The sequence below is a fragment of the Gopherus evgoodei genome, chromosome 5 (assembly GCF_007399415.2).
Source record: "Gopherus evgoodei ecotype Sinaloan lineage chromosome 5, rGopEvg1_v1.p, whole genome shotgun sequence".
NCBI lineage: Eukaryota > Metazoa > Chordata > Testudines > Testudinidae > Gopherus > Gopherus evgoodei.
In genome coordinates, this window is record NC_044326.1 from 133,419,697 (window position 1) to 133,443,506 (window position 23,810).

The 23,810-nt window shown below is 50.6% G+C and overlaps 2 protein-coding genes across 2 annotated transcripts; one reads left to right on the top strand and one right to left on the bottom strand.

Annotated features, from left to right (window-relative positions):
- The first annotated feature begins 8,899 nt into the window (after positions 1–8,899).
- On the top strand, positions 8,900–11,440 carry LOC115652097 (interleukin-8-like). Its single transcript, XM_030563705.1, has 4 exons — positions 8,900–9,096; positions 9,676–9,802; positions 9,899–9,982; positions 10,496–11,440. The coding sequence occupies exons 1-4, from the start codon at positions 9,021–9,023 to the stop codon at positions 10,512–10,514; spliced, it is 306 nt and encodes a 101-aa protein (XP_030419565.1). The 5' UTR covers positions 8,900–9,020; the 3' UTR covers positions 10,515–11,440.
- A 9,313-nt stretch (positions 11,441–20,753) lies between these two features.
- Positions 20,754–23,560, bottom strand: LOC115652783 (interleukin-8-like). The gene is made up of 4 exons (XM_030565228.1): positions 23,418–23,560; positions 21,834–21,960; positions 21,656–21,739; positions 20,754–21,121 (listed from the first exon to the last, which is right to left on the bottom strand). Exons 1-4 carry the CDS (start codon positions 23,485–23,487, stop codon positions 21,061–21,063), a joined length of 342 nt encoding a protein of 113 aa, XP_030421088.1. The 5' UTR covers positions 23,488–23,560; the 3' UTR covers positions 20,754–21,060.
- Positions 23,561–23,810: the final 250 nt, after the last annotated feature.

The following is a 23,810-nucleotide window of genomic DNA, read 5'->3' on the forward strand; positions in this document are numbered from 1 at the left end:
CTGTCCTCTCATCCCTAGAGATGGTCTTTTGAGATCAGCAAAAGGAGAAGTGTGCAGAAGCTCACGTGATCACTGGATAAAGAGAGGGCTTTGGGCTACTGGCCTATCCATCCAGTTTTTCATTATGAATATGGGTTTTTAAATGTTTGAGTAAATTTGGGAATAGACGGTTATGACAAATTGTGGCTTTTTGCTCTGTTTCCAGAGCCTGGGATGGCAGCTCTGTTAATGGTGGATAGGCCAGGATGAAAGCTTCCAACCCAGGCTGAAGTGCAGTGGCTGAGAAGAACTCTAGGAATAGAAGACTGGAGTAGATGCCTATCCACTATCCTGTTGGTGATGCCATTCAGCGCCACATCTGAAAAAAATAGAGCATTTTGGGCAAATTCTGCTGTCAACTGAAGTCAATGTTGGGTGCTAGCTGCTCACTCAGCCATTTTGAAAACCAAGTTACTTAATTCAGGCAACTAAATATGTATTTAGGATCACAATTTTAGGCACTGCTAAAAAAATCCATGGCCTGTATTCAAAGAGCTAGGGACCACCTTTTCAATGGAGTTCATCACACAACAACTCTATTTGGAAAGTCTGGGCTCTCCCCTTGCATTAAAGTGCCCATTATCCAGTAACTCTGGTGGATCCACAGAGGGCAGAACTCTTTTGGAAATCTGACCATCTAAGTGGGAGCTGAGCGGTTTTGAAAATCCAGCCCAACGCTGCTTTAGGCTGTATTCTTCTAAGGATACCCGAAGTGTCCACTACAATGACATTCACTTACTGGGAGAAGGGACAGGCCCTACCTTGTCCTGTGTCAAGGATGATCAAAGTTAGCACAGTCCCTTTCTGATGCCCTAACAAAAACCAAGAAGAATGTCTTCATTCCCCATCCAGAGTGTGACAGTGACATGAAACAAATTGCTGGGAAGTGGAAAATGTGGCTTGCACATTTATCCTTCTATTACAACATTTATTTTGTCCTCTCTATGTCATCATTTCGAGCAGTTGACACGCTATCCCCTACGAAGATGCATGCTTGTGCAGTTACTCTCATTCCTGAGGTCTTCCCTGTTTCAGACACGTCAGCATGTCTGAGCATGAAATCTGATCCATTGACCTTTGCTGTGCCAATTGTACCGATACAAGAGATTAATGTATTCACTGCTGCTCACTGCTTTAATAGGCACTGAACCACTCAGTCACTCTCATATTTCACCATCTCCTGGCTGTGTAACCACCTATATGCATACATTGAGGCCTCTACTTGTATAGTGGAAGAGTCTAACCATGAGCTAATCCCAGTTTTGGAATCTAGATGCTGTGCAGATAATTTTCTAGTGTCATGCAGCTCTCACCCTGGAAGGAGTTCGCTCTTTCAGGATGAGCACTCAGTTGTGGTTTCTATTTAATTTTGTGGACAGTGTCTAACCCAAGACGTGAACCTGTGTTATATGGAGATGAATGAGTCTCAAATGTTTTGAAGGTTCCTTATCTGAAAGCTATTATTAATTATTAATCATTAGGATTATTATCATTACAGTAGTACCTTGAAACCATAGTCAAGGGCCCCATTATGGTAGGTGCCATAGAAACATGGAGTGAAAAATAAAAAGACCACCTTTCTGGGACCACAGAGCCCTCATGGGTTGGAATCCAGGCCCTAGGTCAACGGGAGTTTTGCCATTTGCTTCAGTAGGGCAGGATTTCACCTCTGATATGTAACAGAAATGTACACAAATGCAGAGGTAACAAGAAGAGCCTGTCTGCGTTAAGTAGGGTGTCTTGCCATGTAGGAGCAGCACCACCCAGGGTATTTCATGAGGCTCCAGGAAGAGCTCCTCACCTTGCTCTGCTCTCAGGCAGCACAAAAAGCAGCACACAGTTAACAGGAAGGTGACGCACATGCAGAGCTCTTGTGTGATGCGGAAAGAGCACATAATTCTGGAGGGGGGGATGACAGGCCGGAGAAGAGAGCAGGTTAGTAGCACAAATGAAAAGGGTTGGCAGAACCATGGCAGAGTGGACTGGAGAAGAAAACAAGCCTGGCCTGGGAGAAGGAGACAGGGGACCCAGCTAGGGACGATTAGAGATGGGAAAATGGGAAGTAGATGGTGAGAAGCAGATATGGAGAGTGTGGAGACCAACAGGGATGGGAAAGGGACAGACAGGGCAGGGATGATGTGTGTGAGACAGAACAGCAAGCGCAAGGGAAGCAGAGGAGGAGAAAATGGAAGGATGAACAGAAAACACAGAAAAAGGAAGAGACAGACACAAACAAACTTCACAGTCAGGCAAGAGGTGAGTTCCCTCTAGAGGAACTTAAACAAGTTTCAGAGCTGGAGAAGCACCAGGGGGCTCAGCCACCTGAGCTAAGGCAAGAAAGCTGGATATGGGGTGGGAAGACAAAGGAGACACACATGAGGGAGAGGATGTGGAGAGATCTCCTTTGTCTCTGCACTTGGTTTGGCTTTCCTTCCCCACTCCCATTCCCTCACCCGTTGCATTTGGAAAAGCTGCCTCACCTCTGCCTGCCTTCAACTCCCTGGCAGGCTTCAGGTGCTCAGCCTCCTTTTGGCTGCTAGCCGTGCTGGGTAGTTGTGTAACATGATTATTGCTGGCTCTGGCTCCAGGGTAATGTGCTTACTTCATTTTCTGAGCTGTGGTTAAATAATTGGTGTTTTCTTGGTGGCTAACTGCTCTGGATTCTGTGGTTACACACCATGATCGGACTTACTTGGAGTGATCTAGTTACTATTATTAACTTATTTCTTTCCTCCTTTCCTTTTCTCATCCCTAGAATCATTTCGGTGTGTCTCCCACAAGTATGTAACATTTGCTGCTTTGGGTTGCTTCACCACCTAGCTGCAAAGCTGGGATGCCTACTCCTTGGTTCGGTATGTTTTGAGAGAGGACAAAAAGCACAGGGCCTGCTTGTGTTCTGCCCAAATGGTGGGCCACACGTCCTCCTCAAAAGGGATGTCTGTGTTAAGTAGGTTGTCTTGCCATGTAGGAGCAGCACCACCCAAGATATCTCATGAGGCTCTGGGGAAGAGCTCCTCACCTTGCTCTGTTATCAGGCAGCAAAATCACCCTATGCGCAATGCTGTTGGTATCTTGACTCCAGCCCATCTGGCTTAGTGTAGAGAACAGCTGAGGAGTCCTATCCCCAGACACTGCATCATTCCACTGTAAGATGAGTGATTTTGGGACCATGCTCTAGAATCCCGTCGTACTTTTCTATACAAGTGATGGCACAAGCCTGTCCTCACTAGCCAGGGAGAAAATATCAGGACCTTGCCAGCAATAATTCTTTTGAACGCCTCAAAAGTGCTAAGCATATTAATCTTTTGGCCAAAACTGGACAAAACGTAGTGAACAGATCTTACCAAAAAAAAAAAAAAAAGCGCCCCCAAACCTTTCCATCTTCAGTGTCAGCTCCTTCATAGCATAAGCCTCACTAAAGAACATTATGCGTAGGCCTCTGCTTCCACTAACAGCTCCTTTAAAGCCTGCAGTGTAATCTCAGGCCTTTTTCTAATACCATTTCAAAACACCAGTAGACAGTGCACGTTGGTTTTGGTTCATGGGGACAGAGAGGATGATGCTTATCATCAGACATTTCCTGTCTTGCTATTTCTAAATGGTTTCCATTGGGCCTGATTTTGACCCCATTCTGATGGGGGCCCGATGTGAAGGGCATTGAGCGCTGTTGCCCAAATCTTGACCCCAATGCCAGAGTTGAGAAGCTGGGTGGATGTGCAGCTATGAAGGAAGAATTCTTCTCCCAGGCCAGCTGTGCTACTCAAACCCAGTGCCTGGAATATTCTCCGCAGCTCCTTTGCACAGTCTTCTGCAAGGATTGAAGAAGGATCCATATAATAACGGATCCTTAGCCTCTGCCCATCACCCTGCCTGTCCACGCCTTCCCACCACCTGTGCTGCAACTCATGCTCAGGTGAGAATACTCTGGTTTGACCCCTCACACTCAGGCTCCCCCATCACATTACTTATTCTGCCTCGCAAGTCTCCACACCTGTGAAGGAATTGGGCTGGGATTCACCTTCAGAGCTTTTCTCAAAGTATTCCTGTTTCTAGTCCTGACTGCATCTTTCATGTGCCAGTGTTACCGTACGGTGAGTTTGTTATAGATCCCCACTGTGCCTGATCCACAGAGGATATGAGTCTGTTATTGCCTCCACCAGAGAACCTGACTCCGAGGTGACAACCACCATCTTGGCTGATAAAACCGGTGTTGGACCTGGGATCTTCAGAGCTAAAAGCCATGAGCTACTGAGGCTGAGCTAAAGCCCCCTAGCTAGGCCTGTAGCAGACTCCTATCCTATGTAGACGGGGCATGGCCGGGGGGGCCTGTAACACACACTCCCTAGTGGATTACACAAGTCCTACTGGTGTAAACATCCCCACATTGCAAATTCTTCTTTGCACATCAGCAAAATCTGCAATCTTATTGTCTAACAGTCATGGAAAGTGAACACAGAATGGACATAAGCCTGGATGAAGAGAATTCAGTTCAAGGAAATATTTATCCATCATTTTTGCACTCTAGGTACATCTCTAATTTCTCTGTCATTCAGTGTGTGGTAGGTATTCGTAAAAGGCCTCAAAACTAGTTCAGGGCAGATTTAACTTTCAGGCCAAGGTTCAGGTTAATTCTTGGGCAAGTTAAACACTTTGGTCACAGGGTTAAGACATTCTGACGCATCATAATTGTCCTTCTGCCTTGCATTACGACAAATGGGTTTAGTTAGTTACAACACAGGAAAGTGAACTGGAAGTGACTGAGGAAGAAGGTTCCTACTCCCTGAATAATATTGCTGAAGTTACATGTTTGCTGACAAGTCATGTTTGCTGATTAAGGAGGTCTTCCTTCTAGATGTAATTAAGCAATTCTCAAGGCTGTTTTTTAGCTCCTTCATGCAATGGGTTGCTGCTGCCTCTTTCGTGAGTTAAGATTACGTCATTCCTGGAGGATGCCTGAAACTCAACTTCACCTTTAAAAAATAAATGTATCTTAAACAGAAGCTCAGATGAACTAATGCTGTATCATATTGGAATTCACCAAAAGGCAAGTTAGTGATGCATTTTTTTCAGGGTGAACCTTCTAATAAGTAGGTGTCGGTTGACATAGTAGGAATGATTTTTCCTTTAAAAATGCACTCACATATTTTGTCCCATATGGTGTGGGAACTGTCCAGCAAGGACTGTAACACATGTCAAAAGAGGTCTTGCCAACTTTCCATTCAGCTGCATGAGACTTTACAAAGCTGTTGCTGGAAATACAGTTATTCCATTAAAAGACAAAGTCCCATACTGCAATCTGGCCTCACTAGGGAATATCCAATTGTCCAAGATTTGGAAGTAGCATGGGTATTTTCTTAAAAGTGACAGAATGTTTCATAATTCCTAGCAAAAATAGATTCCACTGCAGGTGGCTTCGTTATGGTTTTGTTTGAACTTAAAGATCATTTTTTCATATACTAGAGTTCTCAGCTACTCTTTTATCAAAAAAATATCACTTGCTAAATGCTAAAGCGGGCAACAAATAGTTTTGCTTGATGATTTCTGTGATTTCAGATTTTAACAAACTATTGCACACATTTGACAAGGTGGCAGAAAATTGATTGTACTTAAGAAAATACTGCTGAAGATTTCTGTGTGAAACCAGTGGAACTGGAGGTACCTAAAAGAGGTACTTATGCTCCCCAGGGAACTTGTTACTCCTGTGGTATGCTTTGCATGTCTATTATTTATTTCTGACATACTTTTGTCACTACACCTGCTATGGGGCATAAACTGCTGCTTACAGGACTTTACAGTTCTGTTCCCGCTACAGGGCATAAATCATTCTATATGCCAAAATTCCCTCTCTGTAAGAAACATATAAGAAAGTGGGCTACACTTTCTGCGATTACTGTTGCCAGAAAAGGCCCAACATGTATCATTCAAAAACTTTCAGAAAAGTCAAATTAAAATATAACCTGATCCATTTAAGCATCAATTGTTTACGCATTCTTTGTCCACCTAAAGCACCAACTAGAGTCAACCCTGACCCCATTGATGTCTATGAGAGTCTTGCCACTAATTTCAAGGAAGCCAGGATTTTGCCCACTGACCCATTCTGCTCCTACTGAAACCAAAGTGAGTTTTGCTGTTAATTTTAATTGGACCTGGATTGAGTCCCAGAACAGACCTGCTATTAATCTGTTATTTTGAAATGGGAGAAAAGATGTTCACACAGCCTATTTGCTGCATAAAGAAAATTAAACCGAAAATTTTACCAAAGGAACAAACTTGACACAAGTTTCCATATATAATAAACTGGGTTGGCAGAAAGACCCACACAATTCTCAGAATGCCTCTAGCTGTGGAAGATGCATCATTCCGGGGGGTTATTAGTGCACAGCTACTTGTGTGTAAAACTGTTCCCCGCAGTTTGGAATGTGTTGTCATTTTCAGGTGTTTCTGTAATTTGCCCATAAGGTGGCAGAGCAAGAAACATTTAGGGCTGCCATACCTGTCAGATTAGATAGACATCTCACTCACTGGTCAACTACATTTTAGGCATTGGTGTAATCTAAATAAATAATAAGGTTATGTCAATGATGTGGAATGAATGATTTCCCCCCTCCGACTATGTGCTTTCAGTCATTTGCAATAAACCAGATATGGAGTTTTAGTTTTGATAGAGAACAGTGAAATCTGAGCTCCTCATCAGATGAGGAGGAAGACCCCTGGATTAATCTAACAGCTAACTGTGCTTGCTGTGCCAATAAATATATGACCTCTCAAATGTCATTATACTGTTTACATTCTTAGCTTCCCCTTTCCTGTACAAATTTTGCAATTATGGAGAGCGTGAGCCTGCAGATGTAAAAAAACCCTGCAGAGTCATCTTAAAATACAGGGCCCATACTGCTTCCTATCAAATCATGCTGATGGTGCAGACTGATTGCGTGAATGCTGCCGTCGAGTGTTAGAATAAGTGAACTAGTTTCATAGAGGGAGCGTTAGAGGCCTAATAAAAAGCTATGCCTCTGAATGGAGCAGCAATAGGCACTAAGATCCCAGGAACTAGCCTGGGCAGGGAGTTGGATGGAGACAGTATATTACAGGGCCGCCAAGAGGATTCAGGGGGCCTGGGGTCTTTGGCGGCGTGAGGCCCTCGCAGCTGAATTGCCACCAAAGACCTAGCACTTTGGCGGACGGTCACGGGGCGGAAGGACCGCCCCCCCCCACCAAAGGGCAACCAAAGACCCGGAGCAGAAGAAGCTCCATGGGGCCCAGGCCCCACGAGAATTTTCCGGGACCCCAGAGTGAGTGAAGGACCCCGCTCTGGGGCCCCAAAAAACTCTTCATGGGGGCCCCTGTGGGGCCCGGGGCCTGGGGCAAATTGCCCCACTTGCCCCCCCTCTGGGCAGCTCTGATACATTAAACACAAGGGACAAATCTGCCCTCCGCTACACCTGTTCACCCAGTCCCTTCGCTGTAACCAAGGGCAGCATTTGATACATGGCGTCATCACCTTTAGCTGATGTGTACAGGCCAAACCCTATGTGCACTATGTGGATCTGCCCCTGCCTTCATTGCACAAGGGGCACAGGGGCTGCCCCTCTGCACTGCCCAGCGGCCTACTTTGTTGTCATTACATATTGATCCAGTAGTAAAGTGACTTGTGTATGAGGATACACTTCTCCAAACTGACCCCAGAGCTCTCCCCACCCTCATCAGATCACTGATACTCGGCTCAGGGTTGATACCGATTTTGGAATTGAAGGAGTTTGAAGGACACAAACGCCAGCAGGATTCTCTGGGCTCAACCATGTCGTCATTCCCCCCTCAAGCTTAGAAATCACAGGACTGTGCATATCTCAGACCCCCCAGGTTGGTGGCTGTGCCCAGTTCCCGTCCCCTTCCCCCCCTCCTCCAGGGTGATTCCCTGGCTAGGACAGGGGTGGACGAACTGTCTGAGCTTGTGACAATCTTCAGAAGTTCAAGATCCCGTCACACCTGCCGGGGCGCCAGTCACGGGTTGGGGCTTCAGCACTGGGGGTGGGGTGTCTTGGGGCCTGTCCAGCCCTGGTCAAGCCTCCAACCCCCCTCCCTGCTGGGCACAAGCCAGAGGTGATGGGGGCACATGAGGGTCACATGTCCCCCTAGACTTTTCCCAGGGTTTGCTGGCCCTGCTCGGTCACATGGTGCCACCAGGATCCCTCCCTACAGGGCAGCTGCTGGAACCAGCAAGCCGGGAGCTGTGGCCTGGGAAGAGGCAGCAGAACAGCTGGGAGCTGCAGGGAGCCGCTGCCTTTGCTGCTGCCTCTCCGCGTGGAGCTAAAGCAGCGCCCCTCCCCGCAGCTTCGCGCTGTTCGCCGCCAGGTCTCCACTGGCAGCTAACGCCTGGGAGCTGCAGGGAGGGGCCCCTGAGCCCGGGGAAGGCGGCAGCCGGCAGGGGAGCCCGGGGGGCAGGACTCCCGCTGCTGGGATGGGGACAAACCTCTCAGTTGTCCCGTCCCCCCAGCGGGCACCAGTTCTCGCTGCCAGAAGCCGCTGGTTCACCCCACGGCAGGGAACGGGGGGGGGAGATGACAGCCCTTTTGCTCCCCCCCACCCCAGGCCTACGAGACCAGGTGAAGCTGAAACCCACCAGCAGCCTCCTCCCCTGGCTGCCCCCTGCTGCTGCTCGGCCGGCCCGTGTGACCCCGGCGGGCTCCGCTCTCCTGCAGCGGGGCCCGGCCCGGCTGAGCTGCAGCGGGGAGCCGGGAGCTGCGGCCGCTCCGCTCGGGGCGCCCTGGTAGCGCTGGGCAGATCCCCGAGCCCGGCCCCTGGCGCGGGGCGGGGCAGGCGGGGCCCGGCTGAAGCGGGTTTCTCCGGCCGCTCCGCCCCTTCTGCCCCGGGAATTTCCCGGCCGGGTCCCGCGGGGATAAAAGCGGCCGCGGGGCGCTGCGGTGGCTCAGAGCTGAGCCGAGCCCAGATCCCAGCACCAGCCTCCGCCGCCAGCCCGAACTATGAGCCGCCCCCGGAGCTTCGTCCCCGGCAGCGCCCTGCTGCTGCTGCTGGCCGCCTGCGCCGCGCTGTGCCGGGGTAAGGGGCTCGCTGCGCCGGGGTGGCCCCGGGACCGGGCTGGGGGAGTCTCGCTTCCCTCTAGAGCTTGGAAGGACGGATCGGACCCAGGTGTCCGAGAGCCGGCCGGATGGGGGGAGTCCCCAGGGGGGATGGAAAGGAGCCAGATGTCCGAGAGCCGGCCGGATGCGGGGAGTCTCGAGAGGGGGTGGGGGGATGAATGGGACCCAGGAGTCCGAGAGCCGGCCGGATCCGGGGAGTCCCCAGGGGGAATGGAAGGGAGCCAGGTGTCCGAGAGCCGGCCGGATGCGGGGAGTCCCCAGGGGGGATGGAAGGGAGCCAGGTGTCAGAGAGCCGGCCGGATGGGGGGAGTCCTCAGGGGGGATGGAAGGGAGCCAGGTGTCCGAGAGCCGGCCGGATGCGGGGAGTCTCGAGAGGGGGTGGGGGGATGAATGGGACCCAGGAGTCCGAGAGCCGGCCGGATGCAGGGAATACCCGGGCCGGATGCATGGACCGGACCCAGGATGTGTCCCGGGCCGCCCCTTTGCAGAGTATCTAGCCGCCGGCAGGAGCTGAGTCTTTCTCCCCCTCCCCGGGCAGGTGCCCCCATGGCCGGCGAGCTGCGGTGCCAGTGCCTGCAGACCGAGGCCGCGGTGATCCACCCCAAGCGCATCGCCCACGTGGAGCTGATCCCCGAGGGGCCCCACTGCGGGGTGCCAGAAGTCATGTAAGTGTCGGGGCCCTGCTGCCCCCCCAGCCTGCGCCCCCCTCCCCGCCCCGCCAGCCCTGCGCTCACCCCGCTTTCCCCTCTGCCTCCCCGCAGAGCCACCACGAAGCACGGCAAGAAAGTCTGTCTGGATCCCACCGCGCCCTGGGTCAAGCTGATCGTCACCAAGATCATGAACAGGTACCTGCCCTGGGGGTGTCGCTCTCCCTCTTGTGCCAGTGGCCGGTGTCCCGCGGTTGCAGCTCCAATGCCCGTTGTGCAGTGTCAGGGGAGCGTGGGCAGCAGACTGGGTCCGAAGCAGGTGTCCGTGTTGCAGGGACAGGGGGTGAGATGGGCCACTGAGTCTTAACCAGTGGATACTGCTCATTACAAACCGCGGGCCCGAGCTGGCCGCATCAGTCTATCTCCATTGTAGGGGGGAGAAACCAAGCCCAGGTGTCATGTAGGAAAACGAGTTTAAAGAAGTGTCTATGCTCTTCGCCATCACACCAGGCTGCTACCTGGGGCTGGTGGGGTCCCTGCCACTAAACGCCATTGATTAGCTGTATCAGCACTGCCCTTAATCCGTGACACACACAACGGGGAATGCAAGCTTGGGGCCTGTAGAGGGGAAAGGCAGGGGCAGAAATGCGTCCAGGTGAGGTCTTTCCGGATGTCACTTCTAACCCCTGTTCTGTTGTCTGACTGTTGCAGTAAATCTAACAAGCTGTGAGGGGAGCAGAGGAAATGAACAAGGTGTTACAACAGAAACTACCTGTGTGTACAGGGGGAAACCAGTGTGAGAGACAATGGGAACCTGAGGCTGGACAACTAGCCATGCTGAACTCTCTTCTTTTGAGGGTCTGAGAGACCAGCCTGCTCCATTCAACTTCAACCTGTTCCACTAAGTTATTACAACCTGTGCTTATTTATGTATTTATTACTACATCTCTGTAGAGCTCTGCAACAGCTAGGTATTCTGTTAAGCCCTTTAGATCTTCCTGAGCACCTGAAGGGATAATGCTGCAGTAGTGGCTCAGGAGGTGGCTTGTTGTTAATCTAGTACACATTCCAAATAGCCCAGCCCCTCGGATCCTCTGAGCAGCTCAAGATGGACAGGACCGTGAAGCTGTGCCTTTCACGCTGTAGGTGTGCACGATGCCTGCTGGCTTGTGAATAACCAGAGCTTCAGATTCTGGAGCTGCCAAGCATTTAGCCTCTGAGCCCACAAATATGAAGGATTCCAAAGTGAAATCCAATTAGAACAAGCACAGTAACTTGCTACAGTCCTGAAATGTGGTGCCAAGGCACATGTCCCTGGGACACACAACCACTTGCTTGGTTGGGTGAAACAGCCTAGCAGCTGCTCTCCTTTCACAGAAAAGCAATCTTTATGAGAACGTGACTTCCAGTCACTAGCTGAAGTTTCTGCAAACTCTTTAGGGCTCTTTTGATGAGTGTTAAGCTATTTCTATGCAATTTAAATATTTGATATTTATGCTGAAGGTTTAAGAACAGTGACGTTCTGAACACCCTTGGACATTTTATGTCTGCATTGTATGACATACTGTCATGTTCTGTGTAGAAGAGGTATTACAAATTGTACTGCACTAAAATGCTGTAATTGTGAGACTGGCGGGAGTTACACATAAAATAAATATTTTCTGATAAAAGTGGTTGAGTCATCAACTCAGTTAAAGTGTTCATGTCCATGTGTCTGTCCCAGTGGGACCTTGGGAAAAGTGTGGTGTGGGTGGGAATTGGTCTAGGATACACACCTGCCTTCAAGCTTCATCCCTTTCCCTATTTTATTTAATGTTTGTCTGCATTTAACAGACTCTTGGGTCCAGAGTTGCAATATTTAAACTCCTTATCTGCGGACCTCATTGTGAAGGGAAATTCAGCCTCAGAAAATGGCTTGTGGCTCTGAAAACTGCAAGGACTTGCACATTGGGGGGTGAGGGATAGCTCAGTGGTTTGAGCATTGGCCTACTAAACCCAGGGTTGTGAGTTCAATCCTTGAGGGTGCCATTTAGGGATCTGGGGTAAAAAACTATCTGGAGATTAGCCCTGCTTTGAGCAGGGGGTTAGACCAGATGACCTCCTGAGGTCCCTTCCAACCCTGATATTCTCTGAACTTGCCATGCAACCACTCATGTGCTTAAAGCACTTTGCAAGATCAGGCACATAATGATTCTTTGCTGTTATAGGAAACAAGACAGCTCCAAGGAAAATGAGCATAGAAGACACTTGCTTTATATATAAAGTAATTTTCAGGACATATGCATGCTCTAGCTGTTTTTTTTTTTTTTTTTTTTTTTTAAAGGCAGGGTGCTTAACTGTAGAAGTTTGTAAAAGCGCTGTGTCCCTGTCATAAACAGATGGTTAATGCCTCTTTTACCTGTAAAGGGTTAAGAAATTCACCTAGCCTAGCTGACACCTGACCAGAGGAACCAATGGGGGCACAAGATGTTTCATAAGGAAGGAGGGAAGTTTTCCTTTGTTTAGAGTCAGTTTCAGTTTTGGTTGTTTGTTTATTTTCTTTTTGTGACTTTGTCTTTGTGCAATTAGAGGAATAATCAAATTGGGAATTCTTTTGTGTAGTAAGTTTTTTGCCCAGGGGAACATCCTCTGTGTTTTGAATCTGTTGTCTGTGAGAGTAGCTGGTATGCTAATCTCTCCCAGAGGTTTTTTTTTCCTTTTTCTTTTCTTTAATTAAAAGTCTTATTTTTAAGAACCTGATTGATTTTTCCTTGAGTTAAGATCCAAGGGGATTGGATCTGGACTCACCAGGAATTGGTGGGGGAAAGGGAAGGGTGGGATAGCTCAGTGGGTTGAGCATTAGCCTGTTAAACCCAGGATTGTCAACATTGGAGCATTGATCCAGATCGGCAGAAGCCCGGCTCCACCCCTCCCCTATCTAACTCATCTGGCCAGTGAAGTTAAAGGGAGCAACTAGTTGGTAACAACAACAAGATGGAGTGTGTTTGTGTGTGTGTATGTGAGTGCATGAGAGTAATATAGATCATATGCATATGATACAGTGTTGATTGATGCATGCATTACCAATGAATGTGGTGTTAGCCTTATTCCCCCTGAAAAGATCCTGTGCAGTACTTTAAGTACAACAACCCCACCTCCCCCTGCACCCAGACTCTCCCCCGCTCCGCCCCTACTGAGCTCCAACCACTTTCACTTGGTCCTCCCTGCAGACTCCCATTGCCCCTTCACCTGGCACCTCCCTGAGCATACAGACCCCCCACTGAGCTGCCTGCACCCAGACTGCCCCCCACAGAACCCTCTTACTCCCATCTGGATACCCCCATACTAAGTCCCTCTGCACCTGGATCCTGCTGCCAGGCTGAACCTCCCTGTCCACATCTGGTGTGCTTGGCACAAAAGGGGCAGGGCCTCAGGGTGTTTCTGGGGCAGGCCTGGCCCTTGTGCTGTATCAGGGTCAGCTTCAGCCTCACTGCCAAGTCCCTGTCCCAGGAGGGTGCGGGAGGCTGCAGGGTATTCTCTCATCTCCAGGCAGCCAGTGGCCTGTGCTCCCCACTACCATGGTGGAGCCTCCACATTTATTTATTATTAAAAAAAATCAGAATTTTAAAATATTATGCACAGAATTTGATGCAGAATTCCTTCAGGAATATGGGGCACTGTACAGCTGTGATGGTGGAACTGTGAAGGGGGTGCTGGACAGTAGGGGATCTGTGGGTGGGGGAGCTGGGCAGGGAGTATGGTGGGCAGGGTGCTGTGTTGTTGTGGTGGGATGTCAGCAGGAGAGGTCTCTAGGCAGTGGGTGCTGGGCACAGGGATCTGTGGGGGAAGTCTCTGGGTGAGGGGGCACTGGCATAAGGGCAGGGCACTGGGGAAGGGTCATGCTGGCAGGGCAGGGCTGGGCAGCCAGTGTGCGTCTAGCAGTTTGGGGTTTGTAAACAGTGCTTTTGTGCTGGGCTGAGTGGAGCCACTCCTGCTGCGCTGCGTCTCATTGCCCACAACCGGCCCCTCACTCTGCAGATCGCCCCCCATCACATGCCCTATTTCCCCAGTGGAGGCCCACAAAAAGTTAATCCAGCCCTGCATCATGGTATTTTACTGTTTTCTTAAAGCCAGAAGGAGTTAAAGCAAGCAGAATATAGCCACTCTGTCCAATAGAGATATGACCTTACATTCCTAGGCTCATCAAGGAAACCTGCACATCACCGTCAGCAGGCAAGTGTGGGAACTTAAATTCATAAGTGTTGCCGACACAGAGGGTGCCCAAGGCAAGCAACAGTGGTTCATTGCCCAGAGTGCATAGCGCCAATGAACACACACCAGGGTGGAGAAGCAAGCAAAGTTTATTTGAGATCTCAAAGCGGTGCAAGGAGACGAACGCCTCAAATCATGCACCCCTACACAAGCGGCTTTTCCCTTTTTATAAGTTATTTTTCTCTTTCTTCCCCCCCCTTCCTCCCCCTGTAGCAGTTACATAAGAGCAGGTGCATTAAGTAATCTTGGCCATGGCAGCTCGTTAGTAAGTTTTCCTTCTGCAAGTTATCTTGTCCTTCTGCTAAAGGTGCACAGGCCTTATCACTACTGCTTTAAACCAGTTTGGGCTGTGCTGCAACTGATAGCTTTCTGCTTACACCACAGTTTCGCAGCTGCTGGCATTTTAGGTCGATTAAAGTTCAACATGGAGGAACATTGGTTCATTGAGGCCTAGTGCAGGAGGGCTTCATCGACACTTGTGATCTTCCACCCACCCAAGTTACCTAGGGTTATGCCTAGTGACACCAACATAAGGGCTGGAAACTGAGGCCTGGTCTACACTACGCGTTTATACCGAATTTAGCAGCAGTAAACAGATTTAACCCTGCACTCATCCACACAACAAAGCCCTTTATATCGATATAAAGGGGTCTTAAAACCGATTTCTGTACTCTTCCCTGACGAGGGGAGTAGCGCTGAAATCGGTATTGCCATGTCAGATTAGGGTTAGTGTGGTCGCAATTTGACGGTATTGGCCTCCAGGCAGTATCGCACAGTGCACCATTGTGACTGCTCTAGAAAGCAATCTGAACTCTGATGCACTGGCCAGGTAAACAGGAAAAGCCCCATGAACTTTTGAATTTCATTTCCCGCTTGCCCAGCATGGAGCGCTGATCAGCACGGGTGGCCATTCAGTCCCAATCCAAAAAGAGCTTCAGCATGGACCGTACGGGAGATACTGGATCTGATCTCTGTATGGGGAGACAAATCTGTTCTATCAAAGCTCCATTCCAGAACAGGAAATGACAAAGCATTTGAAAAAATCTCCAGGGTATGATAGACAGAGGCCACAGCGGGGACTCAACACAGTGCTGTGTGACAACCATAACAGAAAGCCAAAGAATCAAATGGACGCTCATGGAGGGAGGGAGGGGGGACTGAGGACTTGAGCTATCCCACAGTTCCTGCAGTTTCCGAAAAGTATTTGCATTCTTGGTTGAGCTCCCAATGCCTGAAGGGTTAAAAACATTGTCGCCAGTGGTTCAGGGAATATGTCATCAATTTACCCCCCCTTACCCCCCCCCGTGAAAGAAAAGGGAAAAAATCGTTTCTTGCCTCTTTTCAATGTCACCGTATGTCTACTGGATGCTGCTGGTAGATGGGGTGCTGCAGCGCTAAACAGCAGCATCCTCTCCCCTCCCTGGTGGCAGATGGTACTGTACAAAATGACTGATAGCCCTCCTCCTCCTCCTTCTCCTCCTGCTGTGAGTGCTCCTGGCTGGCCTCGGTGAAATCGGCCGGGGGCGCCTGGGCAAAAATGGAAATGACTCCCAGTCGTTCCCTTCTTTAAGGTTTGTGTCCTGGAGATTTAGTCCTGGCAGATGGTGCAATAGGGTTGGTAACCATCCTCATCATAGCAGCTGGAGGCTGAACTCCTTTCCCGCCCTTTCATCTCTAATGGAGATACTGGACTATCATAGCAGCAGGAGGCTGTGCTCCTCTCCCCCTGCCCCTTTAATGAGTAATGGGGATGTCCTGCCTGGAATATCATAGCAGCTAGAGGCTGCCTCTCCCTCATTTTATGTCACTAAAAAGTTGGTTTCTTATTCCTGCATTCTTTATTACTTCATCACACAAACGGGGGGATAACTGCCATGGTAGCCCAGGAGGGGTGTGGGAAGAGGGAAGCAATGGGTGGGGTTGTTGCAGGGGCACCCCCTAGAATGGCATGCAGCTCATCATTTCTGCGGGATCTCTGGGGCTCTGACCCAGAGCGGCTGTGCTCTCTGGTTCTCTAGTAGACTTGCCCCATATTCTAGGCAAGACTGACTATTTTTAGACAAAATATAAAGAAGGGAATGACCTGGGAAGTCATTCCCATTTTTATCCATGCGCCTCTGGCCAACCTTAGCGAGGCCACCCAGGAGCACCCATGACAGCAGCAGATGGTACAATATGACTGGTAACCATTATCACCAATTTCCAAAGCAGCAGACGGTGCAATAGGGCTGGTAACTGTCTCTGCTACCTTGCAAAGGCAAATGAATGCTGCTGTGTAGCACTGCAGTACCGCATCTGTCAGCAGGATCCAGTACACATACGGTGACAGTGAAAAAAGGCTAAACGGGCTCCATGGTTACCGTGCTATGGCGTCTGCCAGGGCAATCCAGAAAAAAAAGGGTGCAAAATGATTGTCTACCGTTGCTTTCACGGAGGAAGGACTGAGCGATGACATTTACTCAGAATCACTCACAACATTGTTTTTGCTCCATCATGCACTGTGATCTAAACCCAGAATTCCAATGGGCAGGAGAGACTGCGGGAACTATGGGATAGCTACCCACAATGCAATACTGGAAATCTACACTAGCCTGGGTACATGGATGCACAGTGCCAAATTATTGTGCTTTGTGTGGCCACGTGCACTCGACTTTATACAATCTGTTTTACAAGACCGGTTTATGTAAAATAGGAATAATCCCATAGTGTAGACATACCCTACAAAACCATTACAATAGCTTAGAACAAACCTGCTGCCTAAAATAACTCTCCATAGTCCTAAAACAGCAGAAGTGTTAATGCCAACTTCATTTTAACTCATTTCTTACAACACGTGTTAACGCCTTACGCTTAACAATCTGCCCCACCTTGTATTTAGCTTGGACACGCTACTTTCTTCGCCAGACCCACAGAAAGAAGAGCTCGGAGATGCTCAAAAGCTTCTCCTTCCTCCAACAGAATTTGGTCCAACAAAAAGCCGTTGCCTCACCAAACTTCTCTCTTTCCTACCCTGGGACCCATACAGCTACAACAACCCTGCAACCAATGTCCCCGGGCCGCTAGCCTGTGTGTTCTCCCTTGATTTTGAACAGGGTGTGTTACCCGTTGTAAAGGGGGAAGCTGGGGCTAACTCACAAAACAAAGATTCCCATCCCTTAGGCAGCTGCAGGGAAGGCACTTTCCTACCAGTCGTTCACACGGCGCTCAGAGCCCTAGTTCAAAGTCCCCAGGCTGAGTCAGCAAAGCAAAGGTGCCCCGCAGCCTGAGCGTGATCAGGCCACCCTGGCTTCCTTTTCCACCTCAACCAGCCCGGCCGGGCGGCGCAGGGGGACGCTTCCTTGAGCCCAGGCTTGCTCGAGCTGCAAGCGGCGGTGTACCTGAAAGGGGTAGGACACCCCCCACACTGCCCCGTCCTACCCAACCCAGTGGTTCTAACTGGTGTGGTGCCTTTACATTGACGCCAGCAGACACTTATGTGGGTGGCTAGCAGCCTGCTCCCCGGGCCACCCGTCTGCTGCCAGCACACTGGCTTGCGCACCACTGGCAGGGTTACCTGGTGGAGCTGGGAATCACCTGCCCGCTCCAGGGTGCGCACACACACTCGCATAGTTCAAGCTCTTCCCCTCACAGAAGTGACAGAGCAAAGTCCTTCAGCCGGGCTCTCCTGGAGCTCATGGGAGCTACCTGCTTTCAGGGAATATATGAGCCGCAGAGCATTTCTCGTGGTGCACAGGAGCAGGGCCGTCCTTAGGCATAGGCAGCTGGTAGGGCACCTGAAAATTTGGGGCACCACTGGGTCTTAGTGTCCACCCTCTTGTTTTCCTATCCCTGTTTTGACCGTTCCTGCAGGCTCCCACAGATGGCTGCTCTAGCCTGGTGAGTCTTCCTTGGGAGGGAATCTAGTAGTTAAAAGTGAAAAAACCTCCAGCCTGCCAGACCTATTAGCACAACATTGAAACTGTTAAAGAGACATTCAAGGGGTAATAAAGCCATTTAACAGGCATTAGCCAACCCCAAGGTATATACTAACAGGTTTCAGCGTGGTAGTCCTGTTAGTCTGTATCAGCAAAAACCAGGACGAGTCCTTGTGTCACGTCAAAGACTAACAAATTATTTGGGCATAAGCTTTTGTGGACTAGAACCAATTTCATCAGATGTCCACGAAAGCTTATGCCCAAATACATTTTTATACTGTCAGTTTCTGACTTTACTGACAAAAACAGTTGTGCATTAATGTAATATTTACACAGAACATGTCAGTCTACAGGACCTTAGTTTAAAATTTGCTTTAAAAATATTTCATTAGTGAGCTGGTGAAGATTATAAAATCACATTTCTAAAAAATGCTTGCATAGAGTTTTAGATGCACAATCATCTTTAGCCTTAAATGTGTGGATCTTCACACATAGTTTTTTAAATAAATCCTTCAAAAGACCTCCCTTATCTAAAATACACATTTTAATTACTATAGTTTAAAAAAAAAAGTGCTTCCAAGTCTTCCTGTCCTTTCTCTCCATCCCTTCACCACCTCTTCCCCCACTCCTCACTGAAGAGAGCCCTTAAAGGGACAACAGTCCTTCCCTTCCAGATAGCTGGACAAAGAGTTCCCTTTCTTTACTTCTGACTATCCGACAAACTAATTTTAAAAGAACACTCCAGCAAAATCAGTACCTTAGTAAGACAGAATCCTTGTTATACCTAAAATCTTTGGAAACATATTTTTTTAAAGTTGGTGAAATTTCATAACCATGTCTCTTGTTATGGAGATCACACAAAGTAAATTACTGTTCTCTTTTTCTAAAAGCAATGAACATTGTTATGAACACACTAAATCTCTCTGATTAATTTAAAAGAATGTCTTTGTTTCAGTGGGCTAAATATGTAGTAATCTGGAATGCTGGTTTAAGATTTGAGTACATTTAAAATATAAATTCAACTTAGAAATACTGATGAAGAAAATGTAAAACAGAGAAGAGCTGCATCATGTATTCCATTATATGTAATGTTGTATTCAGCAGGACAGCTGACTCACCCTTACTATGAAATTTTTGCAAATAAATCTCTGACAAACTTCAGGGCATATCAAAAAACCTGTGACTGACATTTTTTATTCCCAAATTTTAGTGCTTTTAATTAGGTACTTTCTTCATGTCCATTCTGCATGAGGGAGAGTGCATGGAAGTCTCTGCGGGGAACTATGACTCTCCGCCACCATGAGGTAGGCTGGGCATCTCATTATCCTTTGCTGTCAAGTCTCTCCTCTCCCTCCCCCACCAGGCTGTGAGCTTGGGCTGCCATCCAGAATAGGGGCACCAGTTTAATAATACTGCTTAGGGCCCCATAAATCCTAAGGACGGCCCTGCACAGGAGCACCAGGGGAAGGGCACAGCCAGTGCACGTTATAGCTCACACCGCTGGGATGCTAAGTAACAGTTCACAGTTGGCCAAACAGATAAAGTGAGGCCATTTCGTGAAACCAGCTGTGATTTCAACAAGCAGCTTTGACACCCGGGCCGGGCTATGACCCCACCGGTATCCTCCAGAGCCTTTCATTAAGAGCGGGATATCCAGGCTATGCGGGCTACGTGCTGGGGGTACATTGTAGCAGCAGCTGTTTCCATGTTCCCAGCCGCGTAGCTAGCGGGGGGAGGGGGCAGCGGCCGCTCCCCCACTGAGCACAAGCGGCACCGTTTACATTCCTTGGTTGCTGTCCGCCCGATCCAATAAACCAGAAGTCGATTTTTGGCGCTATTAGTCAACAGTGAAATACGAGTTCATGCTCAGACCCAAGGGGGTCATTTAACAGCGAACTGCCAAGTTGCTGCCTTAGCTCCCCCGTGATTGGGGAAGTTTGTCCGTGTTTCCAAGCCTGCAGATTGCTGAGCACTAATGATAACCCCGAGAAAGCCGGGTCCCTGCTGCTTAACATCAGCCAATGCTGCTGGGGCGGGTCGCTGGTGCTCAGGCTGGGCGGGGTTGTCCGAGAAGTGAAGCAGTCTCCTAACGGGAGCGATAGCAGCGTGGGGCAGAGCTGTGCCGCTGCACCCCAGGGAGAGCCCACGTGGGAACTAGCCCGAGCTGCGAGGGAGACGGGGGCACGGGTGGGACCCATCCCGCTCCCTGCTCCAGGCCTTCCCCCCGCTTCGCTGTAAGAACTGGGGCCACGGCTCCTTCATCGTTAGCCTGAAATAGCTCCTCCAAATCCCATGTGCAATGTGTGGTCCGAGCCCGCCTTCCTCGCCCAGGGGCACACGGGCTGCCCTCCCCCGCGCTGCCACACCCGGTTCTAGGTGTAAATAAACATGAATAGCGAACCACGGGGCTTTCGGGCTTAGGAAACTGGGTTATCAAAACTCCAAAACCGCTCCCTGCAGGGCAGGGGATCCCGGGCTCGGTGTGTGCACCGCTACTCCGGGAGTGCAGGTGTCTGGATTTGGGGTTCCGGGCGGGGATCCCGGGTACGGTGTGGGGATCGCTACTCCGCCAGCCACAGGTTGCAGCCTTGTTTGATGGGTGAGAGAACAAACATTATATGTGAACTGCTATGCTGGGTGACTCCCGGGTTCTCTCACCCCATAATATAGCCTGGGCCACTGAGTCCTAACCAATGGATAGTTCTGATCAAATTTGGCCCATTGTCACTGGGACACCCACACCTGCTCTCTTGCCCCTGGGCAGCACGCGGGACTGGTTGATTGAACAGATGTTGGACACCAGGTAGAGTCAAGCACCAGGGTTTATTATGCACAGCGCTGGCGAAGTGTTACTTTGCTTACTAGGCAGTGAGACACTGCGAAACAATTGACAACAACAGATTATATATGGTGCCAGTGGGCTGAGAGATGCACCGGGGCGGGAGTTCCCAAGCCCCTGGATAGGTTCTAGCAGCAAGACAAAATTAGCACAATAGGCCAGTAGTCTAAAAGATGACATCATGGCTCGGCCCATAGCCCAGGTTAACATGCTTGCTAATACACAGGTGCTATCCCTCAAAATTCTTCTCTTGCAACTTGTAAGTTAAATCCTTATTTTCGGTTCATAGGAATGATGGGGTCAGTCGGGGCAGGTTGGTCCAGGGGTGCATTCCTTGAGAGTTTTAAAGCAAAAAGAACAGTGCACAGCAAATACAATTGTGTATGGGTTACCAATGCGACCCTGTGAACTAGGACTGGCCTCTGGGAGAGAGGATGCCACAACTCATGCTATCATGTTAGGCCTCTTCCTTAACTCTGGCCGGCCTCTGGGGACTATGCACCATATTCTCTTCCCGAACCAGGGAGTAGCCTGTAAGGTTCCTCTCAGTGAGCTCTGTGCCTATAACTCCTGATAAGTCTCCCAATTACTGTTCCTCACCTGGAGTTAGGCTGGCTCAGCTTTATGTATCATTGAAACATACAAAGTTGGTCCCTGCTCATCCCAGCTTTTCTTCAGCCATATATTGTCCACTGTTAACCAGGCCCCATGCCTCAGAGCAGGCCCTGGAATTTGGGGCTATGTGAAAGGTTCTTACCAGAGACTGTGGTCAAGATCTTATATACATGTTATTGGGATTTTGACCCTTCACCAATGGAGCCCTGGCCGCTGGCACAACAGGAAGAGCGACACCCCCAGGGCAGGTACCTGTTCATGATCTTGGTGACGATCAGCTTGACCCAGGGCGCGGTGGGATCCAGACAGACTTTCTTGCCATTTTTCATGGTGGCTCTGAGGGGGAGGCAGAGGGGAGAGATGGGTGAGGGCTCTGCGGGAAGGAGGGGGGTAGCTGTCTGGGGGGGGGCAGCAGGGCCACGACACTTACATGACTTCTTGCACCTCACAGTGGTGCCCCTTGGGGATCAGCTCCACGTGAGCGATGTGCTTGGGGTGGATCAGTGCAGCCTCGGTCTGCAGGCACTGGCACCGCAGCTCACCGGCCACGGGGGCATCTGCCGGGGAGGGGGAGGATGACTCAGCTCCTACTGGTGGCCCAGGGACACCTCATACCTGGGTCCCATCCATCCCCCCAGAATCCCCACATACGTCTGGCTCCCAGACACCTGGGTCCCATCCATCCTTCTAAGTGTAAGGGGACTGTTGTTCCCTTACTAAAACTCAGTGAGGTATTTTTTGGGGGGTTGGTTAACTCCCAGTGCCAAAAGAAAGGGGAAGGGTTGATGGGAAATAAGGACCCTGAGACTGACAGTCCCCAGGAACAATGGGGAGAGGCCAATGCTCCAGATTGACAGGGCAAGCAGGTTAATCAGGGAATCAGGAGACCAGGGTCCTGTTCTCCATATGAGCTGGAATTGCCTGGGTCAGACAGAGTGGGGCCAAGCTAAGGAGAGAGCAGGGGCCCAAGCCGAGCTGGGGAGCAGAGCTGTGCCAGATCCAGAGGGGCCAGAAAAGCAGCCCAGGAAGCAGGTGAGAGCTGGGAGCAGAGTCGCAGAAGCAGCCCACAGAACAGACCTGTCCTGGGGGAAGAGCTGCAGCAGCCAAAGGGGCCAGAGAAGCAGCCCAGGGGGCTGGAGGCAGAGCAGCCACCCTGTTGAGGCTGAGTGGAGCCGGAGCTAGAACAGTGGAGCTGGGGCTGGATCAGTCTGGAGCCGGATGTGGTGAGCAACTGGGGCCAGCCAAGGGGGGGATTCTGGGCAAAGGGCCTAGCGCAGAAAGACACCCCCAGCCAAGGGTCCTTGCAGGCCAGACTGGGAGGGGGATCTGAACCCGACAGGGGGCTGGTGCTGGGAAGAAGGGTCCCGCCACCCAATGCCCGGAGGTATGTGGCCACCACCAGAGCAAGTGTCCAACCCACAGCATCCTTGCAGCACAGCCAGGGCCTGAGGAGGAGGCCTGGGACCTACAAGGAACAGACTGTGAAGTGCCCTGATGTCCAGAGACACTGTTTGTGATGGTCCCTGCCACAGAGCAGGGTGATGTATTTTCCTTGAACTTTTCCCATTGTTCCTTATTCTTTTTTAAATTAATTGCTGATTAAATAAATTGTATTTGCTTTAAATTGTATGAAATGATCAGTGGGTCAGGGAGGTGCCCAGTGCAGAGAGAACACCTTGGAGTGGGGACACCCTAGCCCCTGTCCTGAGTGACCACAGCAGGGTTGGGGGTCAAGCCTCCCAGGAATCCTGGGCCCAGCCTTGTTGGGGTTATGAGGACTCTGCCAGACAGGAGAGTGGAAAGGGAGTCCTCCAGGGCAGGGAAGCCTCTGGGTAAAGGGAGTGGGTGCAGGACTCAGATCCTTCCACTAGCCCATTTCACCAGATCAGGGTAGTGCAGAAGCCAGGAAAGCTTCCCACAGTAGTGGACTGTTCCCTCTTACATAATCCCCAGTGGGAAGCGAGACTCCCCCAGCCCGGGTCCCGGGGCCACCCCTGCACAGCGAGCCCCTTACCCCGGCACAGCGCCGCGCAGGCGGCCAGCAGCAGCAGCAGGAGGAGGGCGGCGCTCCGGGGGCGGCTCATGGTCCCGGCTGGCGGCGGAGGCTGGTGCTGGGATCTGGGTTCGGCTCAGCTCTGAGCCACCGCAGCGCCCCGCGGCCGCTTTTATCCCCGCGGGGCCCGGCCGGGAAATTCCGGGGGCAGAGGGGGCGGAGCGGCCGGGGAAACCCGCTTCAGCTGGGCCCCGCCTGCCCCGGGCCCGCGCCAAGGGCTGGGCTGGGGATGGGCCCGGGATCCCCGCCCGGAACCCCAAATCCAGACACCTGCACTCCCGGAGTAGCGGTGCACACACCGAGCCCGGGATCCCCTGCCATGCAGGGAGCGGTTTTGGAGTTTTGATAACCCAG

Bases quoted from the DNA above. Each gene is read 5' to 3' on its own strand.
- LOC115652097 (XM_030563705.1), top strand. From the start codon at position 9,021: ATGAGCCGCCCCCGGAGCTTCGTCCCCGGCAGCGCCCTGCTGCTGCTG. The intron at 9,097-9,675 runs GTAAGGGGCTCG...CTCCCCGGGCAG, and splicing joins CTGCGCCGCGCTGTGCCGGG to GTGCCCCCATGGCCGGCGAG. The intron at 9,803-9,898 runs GTAAGTGTCGGG...GCCTCCCCGCAG, and splicing joins TGCGGGGTGCCAGAAGTCAT to AGCCACCACGAAGCACGGCA.
- LOC115652783 (XM_030565228.1), bottom strand. From the start codon at position 23,487: ATGAGCCGCCCCCGGAGCGCCGCCCTCCTCCTGCTGCTGCTGCTGGCC. The intron at 21,961-23,417 runs GTAAGGGGCTCG...CCTCCCCGGCAG, and splicing joins CTGCGCGGCGCTGTGCCGGG to ATGCCCCCGTGGCCGGTGAG. The intron at 21,740-21,833 runs GTAAGTGTCGTG...CCTCCCCCTCAG, and splicing joins TGTGAGGTGCAAGAAGTCAT to AGCCACCATGAAAAATGGCA.